The sequence below is a fragment of the Cercospora kikuchii genome (assembly GCF_019650295.1).
Source record: "Cercospora kikuchii DNA, contig_00004, whole genome shotgun sequence".
In the NCBI taxonomy this organism is placed as follows: Eukaryota; Fungi; Ascomycota; class Dothideomycetes; order Mycosphaerellales; family Mycosphaerellaceae; genus Cercospora; species Cercospora kikuchii.
Window position 1 is genome coordinate 996776 of NW_025408585.1, and position 17537 is coordinate 1014312.

The 17537-nt window shown below is 54.3% G+C and overlaps 7 protein-coding genes across 7 annotated transcripts; 1 reads left to right on the plus strand and 6 right to left on the minus strand.

Annotated features, from left to right (window-relative positions):
• Window positions 1-41: 41 nt before the first annotated feature.
• Window positions 42-3678, minus strand: CKM354_000661800 (uncharacterized protein; the record flags this gene model as incomplete). The annotated part of the gene is made up of 7 exons (XM_044801942.1): window positions 42-391; window positions 447-2679; window positions 2732-2749; window positions 2798-2986; window positions 3038-3211; window positions 3270-3354; window positions 3509-3678. 7 exons carry the CDS (start codon window positions 3676-3678, stop codon window positions 42-44), a joined length of 3219 nt encoding a protein of 1072 aa, XP_044657877.1.
• Window positions 3679-4365: 687 nt separating this feature from the next.
• CKM354_000661900 (uncharacterized protein) lies at window positions 4366-6720 on the minus strand (the record flags this gene model as incomplete). Its single annotated transcript, XM_044801943.1, has 3 exons — window positions 4366-4802; window positions 4849-6073; window positions 6187-6720. The coding sequence occupies 3 exons, from the start codon at window positions 6718-6720 to the stop codon at window positions 4366-4368; spliced, it is 2196 nt and encodes a 731-aa protein (XP_044657878.1).
• A 588-nt stretch (window positions 6721-7308) lies between these two features.
• CKM354_000662000 (uncharacterized protein) lies at window positions 7309-9774 on the plus strand (the record flags this gene model as incomplete). Its single annotated transcript, XM_044801944.1, has 5 exons — window positions 7309-7377; window positions 7451-7891; window positions 7947-8243; window positions 8296-8528; window positions 8580-9774. 5 exons carry the CDS (start codon window positions 7309-7311, stop codon window positions 9772-9774), a joined length of 2235 nt encoding a protein of 744 aa, XP_044657879.1.
• Window positions 9775-11056: 1282 nt separating this feature from the next.
• On the minus strand, window positions 11057-11701 carry CKM354_000662100 (uncharacterized protein; the record flags this gene model as incomplete). Its single annotated transcript, XM_044801945.1, has 2 exons — window positions 11057-11155; window positions 11249-11701. 2 exons carry the CDS (start codon window positions 11699-11701, stop codon window positions 11057-11059), a joined length of 552 nt encoding a protein of 183 aa, XP_044657880.1.
• A 586-nt stretch (window positions 11702-12287) lies between these two features.
• Window positions 12288-12827, minus strand: CKM354_000662200 (uncharacterized protein; the record flags this gene model as incomplete). Its single annotated transcript, XM_044801946.1, has 1 exon — window positions 12288-12827. One exon carries the CDS (start codon window positions 12825-12827, stop codon window positions 12288-12290), a length of 540 nt encoding a protein of 179 aa, XP_044657881.1.
• Window positions 12828-13090: 263 nt separating this feature from the next.
• CKM354_000662300 (uncharacterized protein) lies at window positions 13091-13588 on the minus strand (the record flags this gene model as incomplete). The annotated part of the gene is made up of 1 exon (XM_044801947.1): window positions 13091-13588. One exon carries the CDS (start codon window positions 13586-13588, stop codon window positions 13091-13093), a length of 498 nt encoding a protein of 165 aa, XP_044657882.1.
• Window positions 13589-15090: 1502 nt separating this feature from the next.
• CKM354_000662400 (uncharacterized protein) lies at window positions 15091-15990 on the minus strand (the record flags this gene model as incomplete). Its single annotated transcript, XM_044801948.1, has 4 exons — window positions 15091-15121; window positions 15175-15570; window positions 15637-15669; window positions 15740-15990. The coding sequence occupies 4 exons, from the start codon at window positions 15988-15990 to the stop codon at window positions 15091-15093; spliced, it is 711 nt and encodes a 236-aa protein (XP_044657883.1).
• Between the last annotated feature and the right edge of the window lie 1547 nt (window positions 15991-17537).

Consider the following 17537-nt stretch of genomic DNA (forward strand, 5'->3'; position numbering starts at 1 on the left):
CAAATTGCATGCCCTTCAGTCATGTTGTCGTGCCTCGCCGTCTACTGTTCGATTTGGTCCTTGAAGCGGAGGACCGCGTTGTTCAGTAGCAATCCGTCAGCGCCTTTAGGTAGACTTAATATGCTCGGTTGCCGAGTGTGTGCGCGGTCGTTGCTGTAGTCGGAGATGAGGACCAGTCCGGCTTCCTTCACGCTAGAGACCAGCGAAGGTACGAGATCAAGCAGTCGCGATGTACAGATCAGGCCCATGAAGTTGTTCGACTGTGCGATGCGAACAGACTCTTTGATGCTCATGTCCCGTCGGCCGCAATTAGTGACCATGTTCGAGCTGAGCGCAGCATCGCCATTGATCTCGGGCGCCACGCCGAGCTCGTTGCAGAGCAGGACGGGATCTGTTCAAGTTAGCTATGAGGTCTGTAAAGTTCCAGCTCATCAGTCAATACTCACAATTCGGCTGCTTCCAGTTCAATGCTATGCAAACGTCTGGATTATAGCTTGAGAAGACGAAGCTTCTCTGTGGGCTGTCATTGAGCTCGCGTAAGTGCCGCGCATGATCAAACACGACCTTGAGCACGCCGTCAATGACCATGTTGATGTTCTGTGTAGGTCCAAGACGCATCGCCTCTTCTTCCGCTCTCGTTGGGTAGCAGACGTGCATCTCCAAGTGGAGGTCTGCTGGCAAGATCGCAAGGAGCGATTCCAGGGAGCATCGTGACTGAGCGATGATCTGCTGTGCTGCAGCAAGATTCTCGCGATCGATGCCAGAACTGACAAGATCCTTGATCACACCTTTTCCCAACCCAGCCTGAAGTGCCTGATCTCGAAATTCTTGATACGTCAACCTGCCGACCAAGTCGTTGCGACTACTCGGCAATGACCAGTTGTTGTAAAGAACAGGCACGCCATCAGCGGTCACCTGCACGAACAGCCGCAGAAAGTCACCAGACAAGCTGCTTCCAGTGATCAGATTGCTTGGGTGATTCTCAAATTGGCTGGTGGCTTTCCAGTATGTCGCGAAATGGGTGATTTCAAGCGGAATCCCGTGGAACGGTGTCACAACTTGGTAATGAAAGCTGACTCTGCCTATAGCCCGTAGTCGTGGGTCGAAGAGTTCGAGATGCCAGTCTCCAGAGCTGCTTGCTTTGCCTGTGAAAACACGACTCGAAGCTGCTGCACGGGCAATGACTTTGCTTCCAAAGGTGGGAAAAATGTCGAAATCGATGCTGAAGTTGTCAAGATCCTCAATCTGGAACGAGAGGTTCTTCATGTCATCTTGTATAGGCAATGGGAGATTGCGCGGGATCAGGTCCGAAGATTTTGACGATATTGTCAGGCGTGCTGCTGGATATTTGCTGTCTCCATAGAACTCGATTGCTTCACCCTCCTTCTCGCCAAATGATAGCTGAATGAACGTTTTTGTGGTGTCCAAGAAATTGTGCCCATATCGTCGCAGTGGGATGATCGGCGGTGGCAGCTCGAGAGAGGGAATGTTCTCAGCATCGGGATGTGCTTGAGTAGGGGTCGCTGCTATGGTCAATGGCGGCGGCTCTCCTGGCACTGGCTGTAAGTCCATTGGGTCCCGCGCGGAACTGGCTCCTGAAGCAGCTCCGGCTTGCACGAGAAGTTGCATGCAGTCCAATTTGCCTTCCCAGGCGGCATAGTACATGGCATTGAGGTCTTTCTCATCCAGTGCGGCAGGGTCAACGTGGAAATCAAGCAATTGCCGCAGGCACTCCAAATGTCCTTCGCTCGCAGCATGAAAGATTGGCGTCCATTGGTACAACTTGTCGGGCTGATCCATGTCCACGCCGTAATCTTTCAGCATCTGCAGGATTTGTGTGTCACCGCCAAAGCGAGCCACCAGGTGCTGAGGGTACAGCCCTTCCGCATCTGGGAGAATTTGGGGCCGGAAACGCAAGATCTGTTGAACGATCTGGGCCGATCCATACTGACAAGCCAGATTCAGCGGAATGTGGCTCGTGCTGCTGGTCTGATTGACGATGGCGCCAACTTGCAGCATTTCCTGGACAGATCCGAGTTGAGAATGCACAATTCCGTGGATAAGGGGCGTGAAATGGTCGAGATCTCTGGAGTCCACTGTATCAGGTGCGGCTGCGACCAAGACTCTGATCATATCAACCCGACCATGCATACACGCGTAGTGAAGGGGCAGGCGTCCATACACATCCGGTGCTCGAATGTTGGCATTATTGGCGAGAGCTGCCTTTAGTACGTCTGCCTTTCCACAGACGGCAGCCTCGTGTATACAATTGCGCTCGTTGATCGAATCTGCAAAATTGAAGTCCACGAGTCCTGTGGCATAGAGCACCTCCTGTGCAGCGGGTGCGGCATGATTGACAGTGGTCAAGAAGATCCGGCTTATGCGCTCAGCAGCCTCCGGACTGGCTGCTACACGAGACGACCATTCACGGACGAGGCCCACATTGCCGGCGTTGATGGCCTGGAAAACTTGGTTGTCGACCTCCTCGTCTTGAGCTGATGGTTGCACTCGGTTTTCGAGCTCAACGGCCGGTGTGTATGCAATTTTCTCACCCTCTGCCCATGCTTGCAGCTCGAGCAAGCCGGTGGTGGCTTGATCAGATAAGTCGCTGATCACATCTCGATTGAAACATGGTTGCACGTCGACAGCTCGAGAGAGGTAGAGCTCTTTCGTTCGCGACTGCCATCACGTCAGTAAGTCAACAGGAGCAAACACGCTAGACATGAAGCACCTTTGAGGTTTTGTCCCACTGCCATAAGTTAGCTCAACCCAAGGCGTAGTGTACGAAAATAAACACCTTCTTCAGGATCTTGGAGAACGCTGTTTGGTTAACCTCGACGAATTGTTGTAGCTTGTCCAGGTCATTGCTGAACAGTCGGAAACCTTCGTCTAATGTGACATAGGTCGAGGACAGCTTGGATGCTGGGGTAGCACGATGTTGTACGCCTCGCTTCTTGTCGAGCAATGTTCTCAATCGAAGTTTCAGCTGCGCAGTCGTTAGAAGACTTGTATTAGAATCAACGCTAGATTTGCCCACCTCTGCTTCTTTCTGCAGATAGAAAGTGTTGACCTTCTCAAGCTCGCGTTCAAGTCTGAAGAAGAAAGTGGCCTTGTTCGCTTGCAGTGATGCCTGTGAATCCTGCAGAGGCTCGCCATTGGGACCTTGGTGCAGAGCCGCGAGAACAGGCGTGGCGCTCAGCTTCTTGATGAGCTAGAACGAAGTATAAGCGATGTTCCTCATCTCCTGTACGACTCTCCTTCTCCCCTACCTTCTTGAGGGCCTTGTAGTCCACGAAGCTGGCCGCATACTCGGGTATATCAAGCTGCCGCTTCTGGATGTGCTTGCCGAACTTCCTGACATGGCCCGTCTATCAGCACGTGCGCTCTTGTCCATCTGCTGGTCCACCGTTGCCACCAAATGAGACGTACATGGTCGGAGAGGGAACGTGCGGTGTGGTCGCGGCGTGCGGTGCGGTTCAAGTAGGTGTCCGCAAGGCACGACGGCTACTCGAAGCTGGTGCTCTGGAGGAAGTTCGGGTGGTGGTCGGTCGACATGGCGAGGTGAGGCGCGTCTCTCAGATGACATTCATGATCGGCAGGTGTCTGCCTCGACGGCAAGTCAGAGGGCGTGTCGCGGCGGGTGTCGGACTGGCAGTGGTGGAAAAGAGCGGTAGTCATCACCAAAACGTCCTCATCAACCCAGCCCCACTACGCTATTCACTTTCACGCGCCCCTCGTGCTCACGGCGGCGACGTCAAAGCAACTTGCCGCCGTGCAGCGCGAGCGACGTCAAATTTGACCAGGCGCCGTCAACAAACACACTCGACGAATGGATCGCCCACGTGCATGCACCATCTCGGGATCGTTCCGCTGCTACTGCGAGGCCCACCTGCAGCGTGCTGCACGATAGCGTGATTATTCTAGACAACACTACACTAAACCTCCTCCACCATCGGGACAATGCTACCATCACATGCAAGATCGTGCGAACGAAATTTTGGCCTATACTACGGTTGCAGTGCCATCATACATCGTGCTGTAGCCCATCCTCGGGCCAGAATTACAAGCTCTGCGGTACATGATGACAGCCAGCCTTTGCAATGAGCCAACATCGACCCTTCCGGGGAGTCCAAGCTCATACACATAGCGGCACGTCAATCACAGTGTTGTCCAAGCTCCGGTGCTTCAAGTCCGGCGACCGTCGATGACAGCCAGCCTACGCAATGGACCAACATCAACCCTCTCGGGGAGTCAAAGTCCACGTACGAGGCGGCACGTCAATCAGCGCTGTACCCAGCCGGCTGCCGTCTTCAATCCTGTGCTTTGTCGACGTATTCTCCAAGCAAAGTAGAGCCACGCCAACATCTAGCACCCAAATACTTGCGCCTTAGTCATGATTCTTGCTGGGTCTTGCATGCGAATTGCGGGAATGAGGCACGCCATCGTCCTCTCCACAACATTACCACCCTGGTCGTGACCACGCACCTCCTTCATACGCCATCTCTCGAACTCCGTACCGCTGTGTGGCCAAATGTATTCGTAGTCAGCAGGTGCAGCTTCCAGTCGACCTCGCACTTTCAGCGCGTTTGCGAACAGCTCCGTCAGCAACTCCAGTACGTCCTGGCGCAGTCGATCTTGTATGTTCAGCCTCGCATTCATATGCCTCAGTTGCGGAATGAGGGACATGAAAACGGACTCTGCATGCTCTCTGGCAAGCGGCTGGATTCGCTTCAGGTCGAAATCGCTCTCATCTTTCAGTCGATCTGCGCTGATTTGGAAGATGAAAAACTCCAGCGGCAATTCTGCTTGACGTTAGCTCTGAACACAAACGACATACGTCGAACTCACTGTTTTGGGTGTACTGTTGCCAGTCGTGCGCAATTGGCAGGGCATCGCTCCACTCGGCGAGGAAGTCTTGAGCTGTCTGCCACGGAAGTGGTTGAGACCAGACTCGATCATACAGCGCAGCACCGATCAATCCGGAAAGAAGTACCTCGACAGTGTTTGATCCTTTGCTGAGAAATATATTCGCATTGTCGCGCCAAGATGCATTGTTGGCGCAAAACATGCGCTCGTACAGACAGCTCGTGGTGCGATCAGGGTCCGGCATCAGGCTTGGGGGAGTCTTCGTTAGGCCAGTGTCTTCGTCGATGATTGATGCTATCGTTCGTATTTTGGACATCATCGAAGCCACCTGCATTGGGAGGTCTTCACCCTGTCGAAGGTCAAAAGGGTATTTGGGCCCAAGGCCGAGCTTGGCTTTCCTCATGGTCTCAGGTGAAAGGGGATCGTCTGTTATGGTCGCAGCTTGAGCTGGCGCAGACGGCAATCCAGCGGATCCTCCAGAGCGGCTGCCTTCGTTTGCTGAAGCGACCACACCAGCTTGTGGCGTATCATTCTCGCGTGCAAGTTGCAAAGCATGTTGCCCAGCAGCTCCATGGTTGGCATCTTGCTTCTCAGTCAGCTGGGACGCATCCGTCATGGTCGGGCCCAGACGACCACCTTTATTCTCAGTCGCCAAGCTGGTCTCGATTGACCGTGGCTCGTTGCCAAATTGAGCCGACCTCTTGTTTGGAAGCTGCTCGGCATCGACCTGGACTGCTTCTGCTTTTCGCTTCTTTCCACGGCCAATGAGACCAAGTTCTGATTCCGTTGTGGTATCTGCCTGTTGGTCGAGGAGCGTGCGCCTCTTCGCCACCCTATGCTCATCTTCGTCGAGCGCGGCGTCTGCACTACGCTTGGTTCCAGACACAAGAGTATCAAGATTGCCTTCTCCATTGGAGCGTCGTTCGCCTTCAACCAGCACACGTTTCTTTGGTCTACGCTGCTCTTCGCCCTCGGCCGACGTTACTGCTTTGCGTTTCTTGCCGGGACTTGAGGCTTGTGGTTCTATGTCTTGCGGTAGAGGATGTGTTGAAGTCAGATCAGCTGCATCGTCAGAGAGATCTACGACTCCACGGGTCGTTTTCTTGGCGCCAGAATCATGTTCATTCAAGGAAACATCGCTGCCTTGGGAATTTGCGATCTCGCGGGACGCGTCGCGGTCAAGCATGGAGTTCGTTGATCTGCTCTGCTAGCAATTATCAGCAAGTGAACTGGCGGTCATGGCAAGTGGCTACCACTGCAATGTGGCGGATGGTGAAGTCACTGGTCAGTGGGAATTGGCCTGACTTCTGGCTTGCGTACCGTTTTGCCTGCGTGCAGTCGAATCTTTGTTGACGCTTTCCTCACGACTTCCGTTGGACGTGTACCATCTACATCTGTGGTTGAAGCCTCCACGAGGAAGCCGCTCTGCTTTGCGGTTCCTTCACTTGGCTCTCCGGTCAACGTGAATGGCGCAAGCGGCGACTCTCGATTCGCCTGATCTTTGGCCGTGCGCTCCTTTGCCGTCAGCTTGCGTGGTGTCTGTAACTCTGGCGAAGGGCTCTCCAAATACTGCTCCTTTTGCTTCGCGGTCAGAGCTTGCATGGGCGCCGTGAAGACCTCAATGCCTCCGAATGTGGCCATGATCATCTTTCTGAGCTGCTCAGCACTTGGAGTGGAGACGGGCTTGCCGAGAGGCTTGATCAACAGCTGGTGTTCTTCGATGTTCTCTGCCAAACTGTCAAGCTGAGCTGCCAGATCTTCATACCGTCCGTCGCGTTTCTTCTGGCTGGCGCTGATGTCCGTCAGAACTTTTTGAAAGGCGCGCTCGCGGTTAGGGTCATTGTAAGGAGCCATGGCGCGTATTGGAAGCTGATAAACGCAAGAGCCGGTTGTTGTGAGTATGACCGAAGGCAAGTGAAGTGAAGAGGGGTGATCTCATGGGATGGTCGAAGAAGATGAGCGAAGCTCGAAGCTAAATTTCGAAGAGTTTGCAAGTGACGTGCGTGCTGCAAGTGAGCAATAACAAACAATCAAGACCCACACACGCACATGCGCGCCAGGTCCCTGACAACTCACTTGGTGCCGAGACGCGTTCCAAGTGGCGCACTCTCGTCGCCTTCAGCCTCGACCGACTACATCTTGTACAATCATCATTGCCCCGATTGCACGCGCCGCAGTCGAGCATCCTTCGCGCCTGCGCAGTGAGCGGACCTGCGATCTTGCTCGAAGATGTCGGTATGTCTACCCCTGAACACACAATGGCCGCGCAACGCACCATATTCCTGCTATGGCAGCTTCCTCTACATCCCGCACCCTCGGAGCAGGATATAGGAGAGCTAGTCATGGCGCTTCACTTCGCCTCACTTCACCGGCTGTCCTTCGCACGTGCCTTGCAAGTCTCAGTCGCTGTCGAGTTCACATTCTGACACATTGCAGACCGTCATGTCGACAACTGCGCGTGGAGCGACAGAGCTCTGGCTTGCCTGGGACTACGGGACTTCGAGTATGAGGGTAAGCACCGGCAACACTGCGTTCAATTGGACGTATCGTGACTGCATTGGCCATATCTCTAACTTTCTTGCAGGTCGCGTACCGTTTCCATAACCCTGGGTCCAACCACGTACCTTCCGTGACCGATGTCAGGGACGTACAATTCAACGGACAGCCTTCGTCTCCTCAGTTACTCGCTTTCAAGGACGGACGGACACTTTTCGGCCACGAAGTCGAAAATTTGCTCGAAGCACCTCAGGAGACCGGCGCAGAACCGGCGCTCTCGCATGACGACGTCGTCTCATTCCTCAAAGTCAGCATCTATCCAAATCTGGTGGCTGAAGCTCTTTCAAAGGAGGTGCACGGACAGCTTGAGCAACTGCGAGAATTCTTCAGACTGCCTGAAAACGCTGATGCACATGTCATCAAGGTGCATGCACTTGCGAACCATCTGCGCGAAGCATACAAGTACGTCCTGGACCAGATATCGAAGGACATGAAGAACAAGTCTGGTCATGGCAGTGATGGAAAACTGGTAGGAGCAGAACCCAAGCAATACTGCGTGGCGGTTGTACTGACTTGACGTATAGGACCTGGCAAATATGCCAATCAAGATCTTCTTCAGTGTTCCTGGCATGTGGACACCAGCTACGAATTGCTGTATCACTGCAGCCGCAGAGATCGCCGGCTTGAGCAACGTTACGCTGGTTTCTGAGCCCTACGCGGCCGCATCACATTTCCTGGCTGACATGGTCGTCCGCGACCACAGCTTGTTCTCGCAGGGTGCTCACATCCTCATCCTGGATGCAGGGGCCGGCACTTCCGACATCGTCACGTTCAAACTGGAAGACGACTCAACTTCGGGAGCTGTGACAAAGATGACCGTAGTAGGAACGCCCGTAGTGCAGGCTTTGTGGGTCGGAGTTCGTGACCCTGGAGTTCCTCGACTGGCTGGACGGCAAGATTAAGGCTGATCGTGCGACCTTCCCAGGAGGGAAGACCAAGCTGTTGGCTGATCTGCGGTTAAGTGCTGCTGAGTTCAAAGCCCAGGCCGCAAAAGAATTCAAACGCCTGAAGGAGGGTTATCGTGGTCGGCGCATGAACCATTGCCGCATCAGCATTGATGGCAACCCTGGCGCCGCGAAGGACACTATTCGCATAGAAATTGAGTGGTAAGTCATTTTGGGTACTGGAACATTGCTTGATGCTAAAACGACACGTAGTGACCAGAAAGGATGCAATCACTCCACATGCGACCAAATGGCAGCGTTCTTCATGCCAGTGTTGAACCAGAACTTCGAAATGGTCCGCACACGCCTTGGGGAAGACGATAAGATTGAGGCAATAGTCGTCATGGGAGGGTTTGCGAAGTCGACATACTTCATGAGCCGCCTGAAGGATGAATTCGGAGACGTGCAGCGGATCCGTGGCGCAGACAGCGCCGAAATTTCCGGCCAGTTCGACAAGATACACATTCAAGACGGCAACGAGTCAAGATCGGGCTACGATCATCCAGTCGCCCGAGGAGCATTGTTGCGACATTTTGAGGTTGCAGATCGAGATCTTCCGACAGATGATTGTTTCATGGTCTCCGAAGACGCTCCCTGGAACGCTAGAGACCATGGACCAAAGAAGGATCATACGATCGTCGAGGGCGAGCTGCATCCCAACGAAGACTGGGCGACAGGGCTCTCGCGAGTTATCATACCAGCCGGGAATCGCGATGTCAGCAATGCCGTCTGGCTCGAGCGGCTGGTCCCGAGAGGGCGTACGCAACAAAGCCTTCAGATATACTGGGCAGCACAAGGCGTTCAAGATGGTACTCGGCTATTCAAGAAGGCAGCAGACGCATCGGTGAAGGGCCAGACCGTGGATGGCATTATGCCTTGCGGCATACCTCTCGACTACACCTTACCCAAAGTGGAAGAACTCTTGAGGCAGTATCCGGAGTCTTTCAAGCTACAATATCCCGCATACTTCGTACCCGACGAACAAGCACCGGCTTCCGACGACGATGATGCTCCCGAAGACTCCGAATATGAGGAAACGCCGCCTCGAGCTCGTAGAGGTCAGACATTCAGCGGACCGGCCACGCGTAGAAAGAACAACCAGCTCCAACGTCCTGCGATCCCGAAGCCCAAGAAGTGTAGCAACTGCGATAACAGCATCGACGCCTCTACGACTTCATCCTCTGCAAATGATATCTGTAAGTCTTGCGATAGCAAGGCAAAATACACCATCCTGACCCGCATCGTCGTGGAATACTCGGCGGGCAAAGTCCTATTCACGGTGCAAATGGCGAAGCCGGACAAGTGGAATGCCGCACTGTCTGAAGAGGGCATCGGACCTGATGATGTGATTGTGCTGCAGCAAAAGCCATTCATCAGTACAGACTTCAACCCGAATCCCCTGACCTAGATAGCTGCTTCTCTCTGGTTGGTTTTGGCGCTTGGAGGCATCGCTTGGGTGTTTACGCGTTTGTGCTGGATACGACGAAATGAGCATACGAAGAGACTGTGGGAGTATACAGGTCGACGAGAATCGATAGATCCGTCAGTCCATATTTACACACGAGTACCTCAAGCATCCGGCAAGGTCAGATACCCGCTGCCTGGATCTTATGGGAGGACAAACGGGATATCAGCTGTTATCGAAATATGATCAGTCGCAAAGAATGTTACTGGATGGCCGTTGAGACTGCTTTCATGTGAAGCTCGATTTCTTCGCTGCTTCCACGAGACGTCAGAGACGTCGCTTCTACATCGTGCGATGGCTGCGGCGAGAAAGCCGCAGGAGCTGCTAGATCAGGTATCTTGATCGTAGGTTTCGGCATGATACCAAGCCTCCGGGACGTGCCTGTCTCGAGCACTGTTGAGAATGGTAGCGTGATATCTCAGTTGCAGACACTCTGCATCTTCCGTAGAGTCCTTCCGATCCGGACAGTATAAGTCTCAACAGTATCCAGGCCACAGAGTGGCACAACGGCGAACAGAAGTCCGGCTGCGTCTGACGAAAAAGCCCGTCACGATCGAAGCCGTCTCACCCGCCTCATCTGTAAGCGCCTCGAATATGAAAGCACGGTCTGTAAATGTGGCTCAGACCTTCCCGACAAGGCACATGTCATCTTGTCAAGGAGTTGAATTTGGGTAGTGCAACTCTATACAAACATGCCTACCCGCCGAGCCTTTTGCTTCTTGGCAGTATACTGTACATCGCAGGAGGCAGTAAAGTATAACAATTCTCCCCAAACTTCCGAATATTGATGCTGAGCATAGCATATCTTGGCATCGCGTCTCCTGACGCGGCCGTCAAATTCCACCCTCGAGGGTTCGGGTTTTGGTGTCAGCTGGCTGCAGATGATCGTGCGATGTCCGCGAAACTCTGTTTGTATTCGTCCGTCCGGTCATCATGCGAAGGTCGGATACTGTGCGAGTTGTAAACTCCGTCGTGTCATGCTTCGCTTTCGGAGCGGACGAGAGTTGCGATCGTGAAGTCCGAGTCTTGATGAGCGTTCGGGAGAGGTTTGGATCCGCTGATGGAGGTGTGTATCGGACACCGAAGCAGGCACATGTCGCTCTCGGACTTCGCACGACGTGTGCGAACGCGACAACGACGAAGATTTGCGCAGGCATAGCGCAGACTCTCTCGCGCATGCGACCATTGAATGTTGTAGCGTCTTGTGGATGCGAGCAGTCAGCCTTCAAATCTCCTCCTGCTTGAACGGATCCGGCCCATCAGCATCCAACAACGAGATCTTCCTCCCATCTTCCATCTCCAAATCCCAATCCGTAGTCTCAAACTATTCCGAAGCGGTCAGCGGCTCTGTCCAATATATATGTCCAATTGTTTCTTTCGTAGCAGCGCAAAGCAATCACGAAAAAAGACCACTCACCAACCCCATCCTCGTCCTCCTCACACTAACAAACCTCATCTTCCCCATCCCCTTCGTCCCCTTAACCCAGAACGAAATATCAATCCTCCCATGCAACTGATTCATCTCCCCCGCAATCCACGGAATCTTACTCGCAAAGTACACCTCATCGCCCAGAACTTCTCGGGCTTTGGAATTCGTCCGTAGAGCGTATAATGTGCTGTTCACGACGCTACTGCTTTGTTTCTGGTAGTTGAAGATTGCGAGGCAGGAGCCGGTCATTATTACGGCGAAGAGGGGGAGGGTGCGGATCCATTTTGATGAGAGGAGAGAGGTTTGGAGGGGGGGTAGGGCGCGGTCAGAGCGCCGTTCGAGGAGGGGGCCGCTGCCGGGTTTGGGGGCTGCGATGTAGTTGCGGCGGGGCTGGATGGCTTTCCGAGAGGGTCGGAGGGGTATGCGTAGTCGTGGAGGCATTGTGGATGGTGGATGTTGTGATGGGTTGAAGGTGGAGTGTCGGAGGTGAGAGATGCGCGCGCGCTCGGGAGTGCCAAGAGTGGAAAGTGATGATATCAGAACGCATTTCCATTGCTGTACAGGAACATTGGAATAATTCTAATGAATGATCGTGAACGATATGAGACGAGACAGATTATGAGTGTACAATTAAGTCGTTGTCCAGATCTGTATATCACATACAAAAACCTCAAGCTCATGACGGCGAGGTATCAAAGTCGCTCGGAACGCTACAAAATGCAATGCCAATATCGCTGCAACGCGCAAAGGCAGATGTCGTCCTCCTCTAGCTGACCAACTGTCAGTCGTAGGGATCATAGATCTCTATCATCTATCAATCATATCATCATGTCCAACACCCTCAAGTCCTGTCGCATCAGGGTGCTGACGCAGACCGGTCAACCTGAACTGCATTATCCCAAAGTGTAGAGCTAGGATGCACAGGCGGTCAGGAGTACCGGTGAGGTGAGGTGCATCGGGGAAAGTTGTGGAGTGCAGCATGCGTAAGACCTCTCCACTCTCGTCGGGGTTGCACATGGCTGCATCGTCACCCGATCATGTCGATCATTTCCTCTCCATCGATGCAAACCACAGTCGTGGTGCTCTCGGGATTTGAATCTCGGACCACAGCGTCGGCCACGGCCTGGCGTTTTATCGTGTCCTGCACTTCGAGGAGATATTGCGGTGAAGCGGTACACCGCAGTCCTGGTCGGTAGAGGAGCGACGCGTAGTCATACCGTTCGTCGCAGAGGACAGGCGCTGATTTCCAGTCGAGGTGCACTTCGTTGAAGACCTGCTGGCGAACGCGCCGTCGGTAGTAGGCGTGTCTTGCCTTGGCCGAGGGGTCGGGTGTCGCGTCGGGCATTAACAAGCCTTCGTGAAAGCGACTTCGTGTTGACGATGTAGAGCAGGTTGACTGAATGGAATCGTCGGTACACGTTGATACATTTCTCGGTCGGGTTTGCTCTTCTTGTCGATGCATCATCTGTTGAGGTGGTGGTGACTCAGAAAGGCCGAGACCGGAGTCGAGTCGCTTTGCAAGTTCTTCTATGCTTTGTGTCGACGGCACTAATATGGGGGATGCCATGGCTGGCGACCGTCGAGTCTGGAGGTGTTGAGGCTTGGTGTCGCAGTCTGGGGATGGCGCAACCATATAAAAAGAGAGTCATCCAAGCTAACGGCCGTCCTTCATATGACGGCCAAGCCGCGTGACTCTCCGATTCCGGGGTAGTCTTGAGTGGATCCTTGCATGTGACCGACGCTTCCACGAGCGGGAATCCGACGGCCGTTTGGTCCAGAAAACGCCAGGTATTGCGCCACCCAGACTCGTGACAGCGGAGTTTTCAGCCTTCACCCAATCATGTCGATGGCATCGACAGAACGACGAGGCTGTTGGCTGCTTTCGCAAAAGCTGTTCACATCACGCATCATGCGTTCGTACTGAGCAGCCTTCTTGGCCGCCATGTCGACGGCGGAGATGGTCATGTCGACTTCGTCTGCGTAGAAGACATCAAAGTCTTTCCAGGCTCGCGACTTGCGGGTCTTCTTCATGTCGTCGACGATGTTGGAGTAGATTTTGGGATGCGACATGCGCAGACATCGACTTTGTCGCACTTCCGGTGGCACCGGCATCATCATGGCCTCGATATGGGCATCAGAAGACTTGCATGGTGGCAATCGAGCGATTGATTCGTTGCTCGAAGTGCTAGCAGTGCTGCAGCGGGAGGCTTGTGAGTTGTTGCTTCCTTGGCGGAAAACCCGGCGGTTTCTGCTGACGGGCGTCCGTGGTGCCTCAGTAGTGTCCAGATCCTGGGCAAAGGACTTGCGGGAGAAGCACGATATGCGCATGGTGGCCAATCGTTGAAACTGTCGAACGTGAAGACGCGGGTGGCAGCTGTGCAGCAGCGATATATGATTATCAGAGTCGTCCGACGCACTGTCCGAGCGTTTGTTGTGACGTTGGACTCATCCAATAGTCCCGCCTCGTCCAATCCGTCCGGCCAAGACTGCGCGCCGCAGCAAAGCAGATTGCGTTGCACGTGCACTGGGGTCCCGTCTCAGGTGAGCAAGGCTATGCCAGGCTATGTTTGCTGCTGCAGATGTCCCGAAAAAGTGAGGCCGCACATAGTGTGTTCAGCGCAATTCCTTCCGGCAGTAATCGTGGAGGCGATGCAACGAGCAGTAGGGTCAGCTCTGGGAGCTGGGCAAGTGAAGGCTTTTGGGAGGCACAGCAGCGAGGGTGAGCTTCCCAGGGCTGCAGGCTAATTCTGTTAGTCCTGACCTGCTTTGCCGAAAACCCGCATAGGCGCTACGACTCTCACCCAATGAAGTCACCATGTATTTCTGCGATCCTCATTCGCGGGCTCCCACGCCATCCGATCACGGTCCCTATCGGTCTTTGTCTCTGCGACCAAGCCTTCTCAACCTGCAATGACTTTCTTGGCCCCGCGCTCAAAGAAGACCTCATTCCAAAGAGCCTTTCTTGGTAGTTTTCTTGGTGTCTTTCTTTGTATCTTGGACGTTTCTCCTCGGCATCATGGATCATGTGAACCCATGCAGCACGTTGCTGAGGGTGCAGCAATCAATGTCTGGGAGGGTGGCATTTCGGAAAAGCACAGAGGCGCGACCAGGCCGGCGGCGACATCGGCCACAGCTGCCGATCCACGCAAAATTGCTCTTATTGCAGTATACGGCAAGAACGAGCACGATAACCAACAGGGACGGTTTGTGATCCCTACTCGTAACTCCAAATAGTGCTATCCGGTACGTACCTCGACGCCAGACCCCACGTCTGCACGTCTGAGGCTTGGATGCGCTGCATTCGGGAGCGAAGCTGCGGCTCGCCTGCAGCCAAAAGTGCTTGTCTCTGCTGGCCGCACGAACTATTCCACAGTTTTCTTTGCCTCAATGTGTTGTATTGATCTCGCGATCTAGTGCAATTTTCGATACATTCTATTGATGCGACTACATTTGCTGCCATAATCACCTTCTTTGTCCGCGGCTCACGGCACGCAGATTGACTAGCAACGCGTGGACAATGCCTTTGAGAACATGACGTTCGCAGGAATGAAGATCAGGGACGGCCGAACGCCGCGTGTGACCATGAGGATGAACTCTGCAGTGCCATGAGCCGTTCCTGTGACGTTTTCGACGCTGTTTTGTAAGCGTGGCAAGACATCAATTGTGACAGTCGGCCTTTCGCGCAAAACTTCGTCCTCGCGCAATGTCACTGTGCAGTGTCGGACGCGTGGTGTCGTCGCTCCGTCTGTCCGTTCATCGGCGGCGTAGGCAGCGAGTTCCGTCAGCAGCTGGGATGTTTCTTGGGATCATCCACGTGAGTGTGTTGGCCTTCACCGACCGGCCTTCCTGCGAATCGTGCAGCTAGATGACTATGTTAGTTTTGGAAGATTGGCGGAGATGACGGCGGGGCGCACAGGAAGATGTTCTCTCGAGCATAGCTCTGCTGGTCAGGGTCATCCAACACGTCTTCGACCAGGAATTGTTTCTTCACCGCTTTCAGGAAGTGCATGTCGGCCCTCCGTCTCCTCTTGAAACAGAAGTAGCACACTGTGTTTGGGCCGATCAGGTCCTGCAACGTCTGCTGGAGCAACGGAAATGCGGGTTCAAAGTACACGCAATCGGCGGCGAGCACGACATCTGGATGCTGTGGGATGCCTTCCGGAGTCGCTCCTCCCCAGTCATAGACGGCGGCCGTTACTCGATCACCTAGGGCATTGAGCGCGATATTTTGCTGCATCAGGTCGTACATTGTACTCATGTCGGTGATGTGGATGACAGCATCTGATCGACAGCCTGCGGCGACAGCCAACCTATGGCAGTCAACACGTGTGGCCATGATGTCGCAGAAAAGGCTGTGATCCTTTCGCTGTTCTTACCCAACTAGTCCGCCGCCGGCACCCAATTCGACGCTGAAAGCACAAATGGTCAGCTGGCGATGCGAGTCTAGACACGAGCTGTGGTGGGATGACGGCAACAAACATTGACAATGCAGTCCGTATGGCGTCCTGCTTTCTCCGCAATATGTACTTGGTCAGGATCATACCAGCTGGCCAAGCCTGGCCGCCATTGCCTTTCGCCAGGTCCTCGTGGAGGAGGAGAGGAGGCGTCAGCAGACCATCGAAGTCGACCGATTTCGTGGCTTTGGGTTTGTGTTCTGGCGAGGTGACCAGATCCTCCGAGAGATTGAACTCGGCCTCAGCATCAGACCGGGGGCTCGACAGAGACGACATATCGAGCGTTTCGAGACGAGGTTGTGATCGTCGGGCTGGTGGTGGATGTCGTCCCTCCCACTCGGTCGGCCGACGACAGAGTTTCCACAAGTGCCTTCTGGGCACGTTCTCGGCACGTGCTTGTCTGGCCTTAACTCTATGCACGTCGCTGCATTCTGACAGCTCGGGCGCGCGCGTAAAAGTTCTGCAGTGCGAGAGGCAGCGTGCGGAAAAGAGTGGCACTTTCTAGAGCGCGCAGAAGTCACGGCACTTCCCACCGCGACAACACCGTCGCCCATCTGTGGCGATCGCTCCGCTTGCTTCGCTGCCTCGTATCTGCCATGTCCGCCAACAGCGACAACAACAGCGACATCGCACCGGCAGACGACCGCGATGTTGTTCCATGCAGCAACGTGGGGCGGTCCAGCCTTGCCATTCTTCTTCATCCCAGAATCCCAGACTTGTTTCGCGCCGTCTTCCCAGTCACGACTCGCGACGCGCGAGTGAGCGAAAGGTGTGCCCACATGCCGACCCTGGGACGCCGCCAGAAAATCGCGCATCTCCAAGGCCGTCGCCGTCGTAGCATCTTGTCCCGTCGCGCGCCAACACGAGCGCGGAGCAGCACCCTCCTCGATCGCATGCAGCACACCTGATGTCGCGGAGAGGGCGCCAGCAGCAGCAACAGCCACTGACACCTCGCACACCGGAAGATCAAATCACCATCGTCGCCGCGCTACACACCAGCTGCAGTCTAGATCGCGCTGGGCATACTGCATCCAGACATCCCGCGGCAGCACTGCTCGTCACCTTCACCTTCGAGCGATGTGCGCCGCTGCAGAAATGACGTCCCGCAACTCGCTGTGGCTTGGAGCACAATTGGAGAGAGCTCCAGACTGAAGCAACGGTGCCAACATCTGGTACCATCGTAGCGCCATCTGGTTCCTAGATTCTCCGTCCACTCCAGCTCGAGACCTGTTCTACCGGTCTCTTCACATGTCAAGCCTTGCGGCTTTGCATTTCTCCATGGGGTAACGATCTTGTCTGAACGTCACGCCATGAGTACGTACCACAAACTACTGTGTGCCTGAGGTTGACTACCTGTCGTATCAGCATAGCCGTGCAACAGAGCCACTGCGACGCATGGCTATGGTGGGCAATCTACGTTGACGTCCACTTCTCCCTGCTGACAGGCTCAGCATTGGCCGGTCGTCCACCGTGTTCCCTGCCCAGCGTTGCATTTGGCCGCTTCAGGTGTTATACTGTCTGGAAATTGCTGAGGCATGGAGAGCAATGTCATATGGTGAACCGCACAAGTCCAACAGGTAAGCAACGACGGCAACGTCGCACGAGGGCCAAGTATTGAATGTACCTTTCGTTGTGGCTGGTATCCCTTGCTTCGAACACAAGACATTCTTCTCTCATTCTTTCGAAGCCACCATCCAGCAAGGAGATCAGATATGGCCACTTTACGCGCAAGACGCGCTTCTGCGCGTGCCTGGAAGATGAGCCTCCTTTCTGAGTCTGGAGAAATCTTTCTTGCTTTCTGCCAGCAGTCTACAATCAACCCG